Source organism: Netta rufina (genome assembly GCF_964035555.1).
Source record: "Netta rufina genome assembly, chromosome: 3".
Lineage (NCBI taxonomy): Eukaryota > Metazoa > Chordata > Aves > Anseriformes > Anatidae > Netta > Netta rufina.
Genome location: NC_140125.1, coordinates 19,253,512 through 19,266,989, shown reverse-complemented (window position 1 = coordinate 19,266,989; position 13,478 = coordinate 19,253,512). Strand labels below are relative to the sequence as shown.

The 13,478-nt window shown below is 40.4% G+C and overlaps 1 protein-coding gene across 2 annotated transcripts in view; it reads left to right on the top strand.

The window, feature by feature from the left end:
• XDH (xanthine dehydrogenase) overlaps nt 1-13,478 on the top strand; it is a 71,586-nt gene that overhangs the window by 37,152 nt on the left and 20,956 nt on the right. For both annotated transcript variants that reach the window (XM_084284881.1, XM_084284880.1), the window contains exons 9-18: nt 253-339; nt 1,573-1,714; nt 2,325-2,417; nt 3,110-3,261; nt 3,924-4,017; nt 4,854-4,963; nt 8,644-8,828; nt 9,345-9,519; nt 10,102-10,191; nt 10,841-11,010. In XM_084284881.1, coding sequence (XP_084141007.1) covers nt 253-339; nt 1,573-1,714; nt 2,325-2,417; nt 3,110-3,261; nt 3,924-4,017; nt 4,854-4,963; nt 8,644-8,828; nt 9,345-9,519; nt 10,102-10,191; nt 10,841-11,010 — 1,298 coding nt within the window. The remainder of the gene's footprint in view (nt 1-252; nt 340-1,572; nt 1,715-2,324; nt 2,418-3,109; nt 3,262-3,923; nt 4,018-4,853; nt 4,964-8,643; nt 8,829-9,344; nt 9,520-10,101; nt 10,192-10,840; nt 11,011-13,478) is intronic.

The window sequence follows — 13,478 nt, the reverse complement described above, 5'->3', positions numbered from 1 at the left end:
CAATGTGGAAGTGATGACACTTGATTAGAAAAAAACTGAGTGTGTTCAGGTTTCTGATCACACATATTCTTAGCAGAAAAATACAACAGGGAGAACTTAGAATGCTGGTCCAGGTCGCATCTTGTCACTGTTTGCCATTATTTGCTGCATGAAATATTAAGAGGTGTTTGATTGGAAAAAGGAGTGAGTTAGTGTTACATGTAGATAGATTTCTCCTCTACCTACTATTAGTTTGAATTTTCTCTTTCATAGACAATGATGTCTTCCAGCCTGTTCAATTCTTCTGAGTTCCAGCCATTGGATCCTACACAGGAACCAATCTTCCCACCAGAGTTAATGGTAAGTTAATTCCAAAAGACCAAGTATGTTGTTCACTGGCATCATTTTTCCATGCGGAGTTTGAATGTCCCCAGGGTCTCTGTCCTGAGGAAACAGTAGTGCAAAAAATGGCTGCCAATAAAAGAAGCAGCATGGGCATAAACACTTCCCTCTTTATAAAAAGACCTTGTCAGCCAGAATGGCTTAAAAGATCCTGAGTCTTAAATGTCTTCCCCAGCTGTTTGGCTGCCCTTGAGTGCTCTTGGGTTGCCTTCCTTTCCAGTCACTGCCTATCTGGGGATGGAACTGTTGCTGACATCTGGATTTCAGTTTACTAGGTCATCTGTAAACCTTTATAGTGAATACAATCACATCTGAGCTAATGACCCGGTAATCCACTTTCAGTGTAGGGAGAGAAGTAGGAGCTATGGGATATAACTGAATATATTTGAACAAGGTAACTTCTTGAAAGCCCCAACTTCCCTCCACTAAGTATAGCAAGAGGAAAAGCTGAGTGGCTTACATCAAAAGTTAGGTAAAAAACAGCTTCTTTCCATGTTTAATTTCTGTTCTTTTTAGGGTAGTATTCCCCAAAGAAACTGTTATGTAACGACAGAATTGTTCCAACCAACAATCATTTCCAGTGCATGGTTTGTTTACAGCTTCCTTCATATTTAAGAAGTGAAATCTCAGTTATTAATTCTGCTGTTGCACCCAACTCAATCCAGCCAAATGGGTCCTGAGCTACAGCACTAGCAAGCTCTCATGACACTGTAGCCCAATATATATTTAGCCTGAAGTAGGCTCCCTACTGTTTCTTCCCTAAAAAGTTCCCCTGTCTAAGAGTTGTTGTTGAGAGACAGCTATGTTAGTCTGTTTTCTTTGGTCACAAAATGAAGGAATGAAAAAGGGAACCAGAATCTGGCCTTATTACTTCTGAGATGGGTGAAGCTACCAGTATCTGCCACAACTCGGGGATGATGGAGCGTGCTGGCAGAGAGGTTGGTAGGGAGAAGTGGCAGCAGGATGCACCTGGCAGAATCAGGAAGGAAAAACTTTTGTCAGCATGACAGAGACTCTTGTCAGTGATAGTGGAAGAATGGAGAATGGCTAACTGATCAACAGTGTGGATATCACAGGTGCCTGTCAGTAACTTGACTGAGAGGGAGCCTGGCCTGGTATAGGCATGGGCAGCACATGAGAGATTCTTGGCTTGATGTAGGGTTTGAATACCATCTGAACTCATTTTTGCAGAGTCAGAAAAACAAACAGCAGAAGCAGCTGTGTTTCAAAGGTGAACGTGTAATGTGGATCCAGCCTACGACTCTCCAGGAACTGGTGGCCCTCAAATCCCAATACCCCAATGCCAAGCTTGTTGTAGGAAACACAGAAGTGGGTAAGAGGAAGAGCTAATGCTCTTTATCAGCAGTTGGAAAACTTTAAAAAGTTTACCTCGACCTCTGAGCCTTTGTACTAGTTCTGTGGACTTCTGAGAAGGGGGGGGTGGCACAGTATAAAATTTCCTTGTATTCAAAAGAACTTGGCTGTGAAACCTGTGTTTTGCAAGATGTTCGAGGAATAAACTCTTAGACTTGAAATCTTGAATATTTTCTCCCATAACATATACTTCTGCAAACATGAGGGGTGAGAGAGTTAAGACATACTGAGTAATTCTGTTATTCTGAACAATTAATCCAAAGACAGTCTCCCATAGTTTTCTGCTTCATTTCATACATTCTTCTTTCCTGAAGGATTATGTACAACAATAGGCAGATAACACAAGTGCTAAATAGTGTATTTAAGGTTATTGAGAGCCAAGAAAAACTTCTCTAGAACTTCCTGATATTGATAGGAAACAACTTTTAGTTTCTCTAAGACCGTACATGATCAATGTGTTAGATGGTCAGTGAATCGACTCATTTATAGGCCTGCTGCCATTTCACTGGGAAACAATTTAGGCTCTGTGTCACCAATATGTAACTGAAGGAGTCTTACTTTTCATTAAGGTGTTGAGATAAGGTTAAAGAACATGTTGTATCCGGTGATAATAGCACCAACATGGATCGCTGAAATGAACGCTGTTCAACATACTGAAACAGGTGAGCAAAAAAGAGGCAGAATGCCTGTTAAATGGGTGGGGATTCCAACAGAATAATAAAGAGGGTATGAAGGAAAACCCCCAGATTAAAGACTACTTTCTATCTCCATTAATATTTCTCCCACGCCTCTGCAAGTGAGTCAAGTGAGTCCTATGTATAAATAATTTGTGAATCAAATAGAATTTTCAATGGAAGGTATTTTAAACATTTTTATCTCCATTTGTATGGTGTTTTATTTGTATTGCTTGGGTTAGTATTGGGTTTCAATGAGCAATCTTCTTATTTAGAAATATTTTAAAATTAGTACCTGGGGAAAATAAACTGGATTTCGCAGTCTGTGTGACTAAGTTATGTGTTGTATTTATATTTGTGGTGGAAGCAGGTCAAACTTAGAAATAGAAGTAATTGAGCTGCTGTAGTGCATGGGGCCATCCTGCAGTGAGGCAAAAGGGTGGTGGGTGACTGTCATATGAGAGGCAATACCAACACGAGCTGTAATTTAAAAGCGAATTTCTTCTGAGGATGTGATGTTTACATGCAGTGCATAAAAAGTACTTAGAGTGTCTTCTCCAAACCCGTACTGCCTAATTAAATTAGTGGCATCTAAGCTTTGTAGACTCAATTATAACTGTCCTCCCATATCTAGACTTTTGGGAGAAGAAAAACAACACTTTTCATTTGTGTGTTTACAGGGGTCACCTTTGGCGCTGCCTGTACTCTAAGCTCAGTAGAAGAGGTGCTGAGAAAAGCAGTCGCAGAGCTTCCTTCTTACAAAACAGAGGTCTTCAAGGCTGCCCTTGAACAGCTACGGTGGTTTGCAGGGCCACAGATCAGGAATGTTGCAGTAAGTGATGTAGGAGTATCAAGGACTGAAAGTGAAAGCTCGGTCTGAGGAGCTGGCCTCCCTCATCCAGCATTGCTGTGCCTGGTGCTCCCCATATAAGAACACTGGCAAAAAAAAAAAAAAAAAGATTACACATAAAACAACCCCAGGAATTGACAGCAACATGGGGTCTGAGATGGTGTCTGTGCTGCAGTGATATCACAGATTCAGCAAGCAACGGCAACATGGTGGATGTGCAGGTCTTCCATTACTGTTAATGGGATAAGTGGGGGAAACTGTAGAGAGGTTTGGCTGTGACTTAACCAAAAATATATTTACAGAGCTGGAAAAAAAAAAAAAAATTGACATTTTTGAGCATATGTGGTTTGAGCATAAAGTAACTCCAATGCATTACCCAAAGACTGTTCCTAAAATTGTTTCAGAGAAATGTTAGTTTTGATGGGACAGCAACTGGTTTCAGGGGTTTTCTACTTTCTTACTTCATTAAAGGCCTAAAATTGTTGAGTGAGCAAAAAGAATATAAAGGCAAACTCAAGCCTAGCTAACCACTAGTGCCTGAAGTGTATGTATGAAGTGTATGAAGTAATGTAGGATTACAAGAAGTTATTGTTGTATCTCGAGTTTCTTTTAATATTTATTTAATGCATTTTTGGTCACTCTAGGCTCTTGGAGGGAACATAATGACAGCAAGCCCAATCTCTGACTTAAATCCTGTGTTAATGGCAAGTGGAAGCAAACTGACCCTGGTATCAAATGGTAACTTAGATTTCTTTATGATGCTGAGGTAGATGAAATAGTCAACTGTCCTTTCCTATGCATTAGGTCAGGTCAGAACTTTAAAATGCATGTTACTAATACATAAAATATTCTGTTTGACTTTATAGGGTTTTGCCCTTTTTACATTCAAGTCTATATACTTAAGGCTGGTTTCCCAGAGAATTTTGAACTAGAATGAATCTCTAGTACTGTGCATGCACTTACAGAAGCATCCTTATGAAGAGCTGGTTGAAGGTGTCTATTCATGAAAAAAAGGCATATAATTGTTTCTGTCACTGTCATACTTTGATACTTGTGAATTTTTGAGATAAAGGTTAAAACCTGTATTGTTTTTTGTTTGTTTTTCTTTGAAGAAAACCAAATGTCTCAATTTGTAGTTGCTCTTAGGAAGAATTTTTTTTCATAAAGGATCCATTTGAGGAGTAGACTGACTGCTCAGTGACAGTCTCCTGTGATGCACTTGTATGCAGGCTAAAGAAAGAGGGACTTTCATTGAAATGTTGGAAACTGATTCTCTTGGAGACTCAGCTTTCATTAGATAATGGAGGGAGAACTTTGAGAGATCTCTTTTCATCAGTTCCTGTGCAGATAAAACTTCATATGTGCACCAAAACTGTCATAAATTACATCAGGACCAAAGTAAAGCTGAGAAAATCCTTCCTAATTTGGTGTAATTGTGTGGAGAGAAAAAAAAAAAAGATATATGGATATATGAAGAATCATTTGTGTAGGCCGAAGGCTCTTTCATGTGTACTGTTGTCATTCTTCATCCAAGTTAGTTATTCATCTGCCATTGATCTCTTCTTGCTCTGCAGAAGGCAAAAGGACTATCACGATGGATGAGAATTTTTTCACTGGATACAGAAAGACAGTAGTGAAGCCCAAGGAAATACTTCTCTCTGTTGAAATACCCTACAGCAGGGAGGTAAGCTTGTAGGAGAAGATTTCATTGTCCATGGAATTAAAATGTCATTACCTGAATGTTAGTTTCAGTGTTAGGCACTTTTCCTTGAACACCGATCATGAAATGCCAATGTAGACCCAAGTGGATGAGCAAGCAAATAAACTCTCTGGTGAAAAGCAAGCAACGGGAACTGGGCTCTCTGGTAAATACAGTAAGCCCAACTTTTTTCGTGCAAGAAATATAAACTTCACTTTATTGTCTATGGCTTTTTGAGCACATTCAGTAGTGACTAAAGATGCCAATGTGATGTTCTCAGAAGTCTAAGTTCTGTTTACAAAATAGTACAGCAAAGATGCTAGCAGTTTGTGAAGTAAAATAGCTTTAAGGTTCCTGAGGTTCCTGTTTCATTTCTGTGAAATGAAATTGGAGGGGGGGGGGGGGGAAGGAAAGAGAGAAAAGTGTGGGGATAAAAGACAACTTCTCTTCTGCATCCTTGTCTTGCAAGCCTGAAAGCACTAGGACTGATTATTATGGCATTTTGCCAGTGGAGACTTGCAGCTTCAAATGAGCCTGCAAAACTTCCGTCAAGTAGAACAATGAACATTCCTCTTTTTTAGCAGTATGAACCATAACTAATTCAGTCTTTAAGGCAAATAACATCAGACTTTAGTTTGATGCCTGTGAAGGTATTTACCTTATTAGAGCTTGTGACTACAATTTATAAGATGCAAGGATTCACAACATAGTAACACATTTCCTTTATAAATGGAAAAATCCATGTACCTGAAATGCTATCCTGTTATGGGATAGAACTAATAAATCCTTTGTCTATCCTCTATATTTGGTATCTAAGCATTAAGAGAACAAAGGTATTTTCTTGATGGTGTTTTTACATCTATTTCTGAGTGATTCTTCTTTGATCTTGTGGTAACTGCAAGCATCTCTTTTTTTTCCAAAATGAGAACCACATTTGAACGAGTCAGTGTAAAACACCACGTCCTTCCATTTATATAACAGTCATATGGCAGTTTCACAAAAAACAATAAATGTTTGCCAGCAGAGCAGTGGCATGATCTGTAGGTTATATGCAGCTCATTCATGTGAAAAACTAGAACAACTTTTGAACTCTCTACTTCCTGGCTGATCGTGCTCATCAAGCATGAAACTAGGGAGACTGAAGTTCTTCAAGGGATGTCTGAAGTTGTTGACATGTGGCAGACAGTGTTCTGGAACCGCGATTTTCTCACAACTGATGTGTCAGCACATAGCTAGAGATGATTTTTTGGTTTGTTTGTTTGAAACTGATGTTACTTCTTGCACTGATGTGATGTCACGCAAGGTGTAAGACTGGCCAAAAAACATGAAGAATTAGACCAAACCAATTTAGCAGATAACAATATTTAGTGTTACTGTAGAGTAACTGAGTTTATGGTAAGCTTTATCATAGTGAGACTGTTAAAGAAGAAGAGGCTACACATTTTTCTCCTGCTAGTCTGTCTGTCAGATATTTAAGATCTTCAGAGAAGAAAGATTGTTGAGTACTTACAAGATTGCAACTGAATGAGAACAGCATTTGGAAAAGGAAACAGCTCAGTGAGTTAAAGTATAAACAGGTGCCAGAAAACTGCTTATCTTTTAGTATATAACAAGGCATTCCTAGAACAGGGATGTTTTTAACATTCTTTTTTTCTCTTCTGGGCTGCTAAAGCATTGCCTGTGTTCCAGGTAAGGTTCACAAATGTTAGACATGATTTGCATTGTTATTCACTTAGTGACTATCATTTTTTATATCCTTTACCTTGCATGCATATTTCTCTAGCACGTTTTTCACTGTTATGTAACTTTTACAGTAATAGTATTTTGTGTCATGAACACACTTGAGCAGTTTTCAAACAAAAGCAGCATTAACACAGTGACTGCATGTCTCTCTTTAAAAGAAGTCTTAAATTTAACCTATTGTTTACTCAGTATTGCCATCAGGTTCATAGTATCACATTCTTGCTCCCCTGCAGACAGAAAGAGGTCGTGTAGTTTACTTCATTCTGTAATTTAGTATCTTCCAACCTTCATCCATTATTGACCTCTGTTCTGTGGTGCTGGATTGAAAAAAATTCACATGGAAATGTTTTTGCAATTATGAGTATTGCCCGTGAGTCTTTCAGAGCCTGAGCATTTCTTAATATGCTCCTACCTGGTGTTGCCTCTTGGCCAGGCAGGGATTCATTTGGAGGCATCAAGAATCTGAGTCACTTGTCTTTCCTTTGAGATAGCTAATACCAGAAGCTTTCACGGTGAACATTTAGAAGGGACATACTCTGTTGTTTTAGCAAGAAATGGGGCAGACATGGGCAGCTGATATGATGGCTACATAACCTCCTAGTGAGGAGGAGTAGTGAGTGCCTTTTCTCCCACAGGACTCTTTACCAAGAAAACTAAGGTATCTTATGAGGCATGGAGGCAAATTTTGCCCTCATGTTGCAAAAGCTGAGGTGTGCAGTAAGAACACGCTGCATTTTCTCCTCTTTGAAAACTAATTACTTTAACAAACGTAGTGGCAGAATGTCCTCATTGAGAGGATGTTATTGATGTTATTCTGCTATTATCTTCTGGCTGTTCGCTCATTAGTTGAATTTAAGGAATTATATACAGACTAGTTATATTTTCAGTAACGAATCTCAGTGCACAAAACTTCCCTCTTGTGAAGCTGTTCTCATTGCCAATGATAGAGGAATTCTTCTTTACAGTAATGAGAGAAGTGTTATCTACTTCAGATGAGAGTTAATTAATGGAACAGACCACTCTGCTCTGCAGAGTCACTTGGCTAAGCTATTCAGGAAAGAACTTGGCAGCAAACTGTCCACAATGGCCATGCCAAGACATCAGATCTGATTTCTCTCCTAGTCTGCAGGATGCCTGAACAGGAATTTTGTGATAGTCTGCAGCACAGGCAAGGGGAAAAATTGACTTTACTATGACTCCAGATTGGTGTAAGCTGGTGGAGTGTTAATCTCATGTTTACTGCCACTTTTGATAGGAGAGCTGCTGAGTTTTGTGAGTTGTATTTGCTGGTGCATTTAGAAGAATTTTCTCTCTCTGTGGAGACCAGCAGAGGATTCAGAATAGTTATTGAGAGTTGTATTTTTAGTAACAGACTGATAATAAGTAAGGTACATTCTGGAACTGTGAACGATTTGTGATTATTGATTTCAGTTCCTATAGAGTTTGAAGACTTCTGAAAGAGCAAGAAGAGAAGGGGTTTAGGGATCTGAGTTTTACTGATGAGGCTTAGCAGCTTTGAAGACAGGAACAGTTGCTGAGGAATAATAAGCTTGTATAGGTACTAAAAATCTGTCTTTGTTTGTCTCCTCATAGCATGGAAAAAAGTCTGCAGATCTCTGTCAAAACCCATTTTTCTGAACAGTCCTATCTTGGGTAATAATCACTGGTCTAATACATTAGACTTAATTTTTGAATCATATTAAATTTGGACTCGATCTTGAAGGTCTTTTCCAACCTATATGATTCTAAAATGTACAACAGTGCCTTAAAACACATCCCCTGCTTGGCACTGCAAGGTGAATCTACCTGATACAGTTCCCTGGAATAGCTCATCCACATAGGGATAAGCTAAAAGCTTGTCTATATCTGTACTCCAAACCATGCCAAGATGGGGAGTAAAGAAATATATTTTTGTCTCCTAGGGTGAATACTTCTCAGCTTTCAAGCAGGCTTACCGTCGAGAGGATGACATTGCCATTGTGACCTGTGGGATGAGAGTCCTGTTCCAAGCTGGCACTAGCCGAGTGGAGGACGTTAAACTAAGCTATGGAGGAATGGCTCCTACAACAGTCCTGGCACTAAAAACTTGCAAAGAGCTCATTGGCAGGTAGGAATTTTTCTGCAGTAGGAAGGCTGGCTAGTGGAACAGTGCTGATTTTTACAGGAACAGTTAAAATACCCTGAATCATTCTCTCTTACAGTACCCAGAATGAGAAAGGGGAAGAATTGTAGGTGCACTTCTGTAGCAGTCTGTTTTGTGTGATACCTTTCTTCTATCCATACCCTTTACCCTCAAAGATCCATATTGGTCTCTTATTCACAGAGATTCTCTTGCTAAATGCACTTACCTAATGAAGTGTGCAGATGGTAGATGTGGATATGGCCTAAGGAACTGATTTTTTTTTTTTGAAATGAACTGAGAAATCTGCACCTTTAATAGCTTTGTCGTATTGTTAGAAATGTATGCTAGTCCAAGATGAGAGCAAAGCTGACGTGTACCCTATAAACAGAGGTAGAGCAGGTAGGCATCACAAGATAGATTGTGGGGCAGCCGTGTCAGAAGAGTTAATCTGCCCTGTTAATAGGCCTGAGAAGAGGCTGTGTCACCTGTGTTCTCTTGCAGAGACTGGAATGAGAAGCTGCTGCAGGATGCCTGCCGCTTGCTGGCAGGTGAGATGGACCTGTCACCCTCTGCACCTGGTGGGATGGTGGACTTCCGACGCACGCTCACACTCAGTTTCTTCTTCAAATTCTACCTGACTGTCCTTCTGAAACTGAGCAAGCACCACAATGGCCCTGTGAGTGTTGCTGGGGTAGGACGAGCTGCATGTGCAGTCTTTGTGGGGAAAGCATAGGGAGAGTTCACATTCAGGAAGACTCAGAGCAGAAAGTGGCCATGAAAGGATTTTTTTTTTTTTCCGATAACAAACTGCATGATGCAATAGCTGCCAAAGCTACTCTGCTGATTTCCCTGTGTGGCAGAGACTAGTGTGTCTTCCTACTTGCTTCCCCTTGGCATCTTCACCTTGCTGTAGGAAGATGCTGATCTGTGGGCTCACAGGAGGATTCCTGGAGTTCTCCTTGAGGGTGCTGTAAAAGCTCTAGTAGGTCTATGACTATTGTTTGCACAGAGCCTGAACACTACCTGCTTTTCACCTGGTAAGAGATGGATTATTTTCTCTGCAGGTTGAGCTTTGGGTTCTGCTGTATGGTTGGTGTGGGCTTCTGCCACTTCGTACCAACAACCTTATTCTCCTTTGTGGGCCACCATCTAGGAGGGGCTTCTGTGTCTTACTAAGGGAAAGAGAATATCCTGGATTACTGGGGAACGTGAGAAAGGGACTGGCAGGAAAGATAATTGTCTTTAATATTTTTGGCAGAACAATCTGTGTGAGCCTGTCCCCCCAAACTACCTCAGTGCTACAGAGCTGTTTCACAAAGATCCCATTGCAAATGCCCAGCTCTTCCAAGTAAGTAGCAGTACCTGCATGACCTTTTCTTTAGCTCAAACGATTGCTATCTTGTTGTCTCTCTGAGTATAAACAATACATGAACTTACATAATGCCATTCCTGAGGCTTGTATTTGGGTCTCAGTCCCTTCATTGCTTTAGGATAAAATGTTCTTTCCTGTCACTGTCCACGACTGCTCCTGACTTGTATATCTTCATAAAATTTGCTGTAGGTAGCCTTTTCCTCCTGCAACCAGCTCGATACACAAACTGAATCTGCCCTCCTGCTTTCCACAGTTAGTCTCTTTGCATCTCTCAGGCTTCAGATTTGGGATACGCATCTCCTTCCTTATTTCTGTGCTAATGACCTGTTCTCTTTAGCTTTGGGATTAGAAGCTAGCTGCAGAACTTGAATGTTTTTTTTATGAGCTGCCATATCAAAGCTTTGTCCTCCCTAGCAATTTCAAAGAACTGTGTCCCTTTCACTTCATTCTCTGCAGCCCAGTATGTGTAGCCAGTCCATCTCATTTATCTTCCTTTCCCAGAGGACTGAGTGCCTGTTCCCTTATACATCTCACAAGGATGTCTCACCTTGCCTGTTGTTCTCCCATCAATGCTTCTGTCCCCTGCACTATGAGCAGCAGTAATCAGTGATGTGTTTTACTTCAGGAAGTGCCAAAGGGGCAGGCAGCTGAGGATATGGTGGGCCGGCCTTTGATGCACGTCGCAGCAGACAAACAAGCGTGTGGAGAGGCTGTGTACTGCGATGATATCCCTCACTATGAGAATGAGCTGTACCTAACGCTGGTGACTAGCACCAAAGCCCACGCTAAAATCATGTAAGTGTTGCTCCTGAGTTTCAGATGTTGCATGCGTCTAGTGCCTGCTGGGTTAGAAAATATTGACCTGTGGAGTTGTGGACAAGGGAAAGGTTCTTGCGTTAGCGAGACCTCCAGTTCATTGCACATTGTTACATGGAGGTGAGGTGTGTATGTTACAGCTGCCTTGCAAGTCTGTATTAGTGGGGATTAACAACAAACTCAGAGCTTTGTTGGAGCACAAAGGTCTTGGCCCTAGGCAGCCTTCTTACATGTCCTATCACTTTCTTATACTCAAACACAAAATTAAAAAAGAGATGGGTGGGAGAGCACCACATTGTCTTAGGAGATGTTTTAATCCCTCACCAGAGCATGCACCTTTTCTATGCGTCTAAAAGTTTAGCTTGAAATGTGCAGTTCTGCCACAGCAGTCCTGGTAGTGTCTAGTCCGATCTGCGTACTGTCTTCTGCGTTTTGCCTTGCACAGTGCTTGCTTGCCATGGCCGTGCTCAAGCCCTCTGCAAAACCGTGCTGTGTGAGAGAGATCCAGTTGTTAGATAGAGAGCTATTTATGCTTGGCTGTAACAAGGTGGATAGGTCAACATTTGGAAGTTTAGATGTCTAAAAACATCTCGTCCATAGAGAGAATGACTGATGGAGAATTTATAACTAAGGTGACTAACAACCTCTAAAATTCTATCTTGGCAGGTAAAGTCTTCTACGTTCTTGTATACATTTTAATGCTGTTACACTGCAGTACTGACTTACCCCCACGCAATCCCTAATTGCGCGTGCACTGTGGTGGTTCTTCAGGCTCCCACCTGCTTTGATGTGGTACACTCTGCAGTGTGTTGCCTCATGAGAGCCTCAATAGCCTTGCGTTGTGTCATTCGTTCCCTAAGCAATACTTCCTGCCTGCTTAGGCTTCCTGCCCAGAGGTTTCCCACAGTGGTCTAACACAGGACAGGCAGCATACAGTGGTCATTTATGCACAGGTGTAGTAGTTGACTCCCAGATTATGAAAAAATTATTCTGTCATCGTGGTTAAATCTTAGGTGTTGCAATTTTGGCATTGATGAGTGCCACAAACATATAAGCACTGTTACTATTACCAGTGCGGGTGGGGCAACAGAGAAAGCATCACATCTATACCTATGACCACAATGTGAATTATTTTCTAGAGGTTGCTATGCGCATTCTCTTGCACCTGCATTGCACATTCACGTTTCAAGCTAAGTCAGTGTCATTCTGTAGAGGAAGTGGCAGTATATTTCATCAGGTGACAGAAGTATCTCAGCCTATGATTACGTTGGCTAAAATATTGACTTTGAAAACTTCACTTCAAATGAGTCAGGTTTTGACTACCAAATGTAAGTTATAAATTATCTGCCTCTATATTATGAAGGAAATGGATCAGGGGATTCTTTCTGAGACGTTGCTGCAAAAGTGCACAAAAGTGAATTTTCCAAAGAAAAACACCATTTTCTTCAGCTCCTGTTGTCTGTCCATGTGAGGGAGTTCATCCGCACATTTAATGTCTTTTTTTTTTTTTTTTAAATAAGTTTGTAGAACACTGGGGTACATAAACAACTACTTTCAGGCATAGTTTGTATCAGAATTTCAGTTAAATCCAAGCATGCTGGAAAAAATTGCAGCAATTTAACAGAAGACAGTAAATCATTCAGCAGACACGAAGCCACAGCTCTTTCTGCAACAGATCCCTTGTAAAGCCAGCCAATTGCATAGCCAATGTTCACAATATTGCATAAATTTGGAAAGTTGTTTGTATTGTAATTATGAAGAGCTCCATATAAAAATATAATGCACTTTTTTTTCCCATCTTGCTTGTCACTTCTAAATCTTTACATGATTATAGCAGACAAACATTTTCATTAGATACCTCTTCCTGATTACCTAAAGAAACCTTACATTAAGTTGTTTGTTTTTTTTCTCTCAGAGCTTCATTGCTCTTGCACCCTTTTAAATACCCTGCAGCTTCATTGTGATTAATACTCAACTTCTCCCAGACTCACAGCCACATTTTTCTGCAGAGGTGAACAAACCATAGATAAATCTGCAGTCAAATCTTAGGTTTATCAATATACAAGGAGGAATCTTGCCTTCATGAAATCATATTAGCTAAGATGGCAGTGGAGACATACCATCACTAACACGAATTTCTCTTTGGTAAAGGGTGTCAAGAGATTTTTAGTATACGTGACAATTGGATTAAATTCAGGTATGTCTCGGGGAAAAGGTATTTTGCAGTATAGTCCAAAGCAGCAGGTTGGTGATCAGCCTGACAGTCAAGATTCAGGTTATAATATAGTTCCCAAATGATTGTAGTTGCCTTTCTGCCTTGGTCTTACATTATATTGATATGGCAAACTTCTCTTTTGCATAGTCAGACTTTATGGAGTCAAGCCTGAAGATTTATTGGTATCTCATATGCACTTACAGAAAGAAAAATGAGGAAGAATAACTGTCTC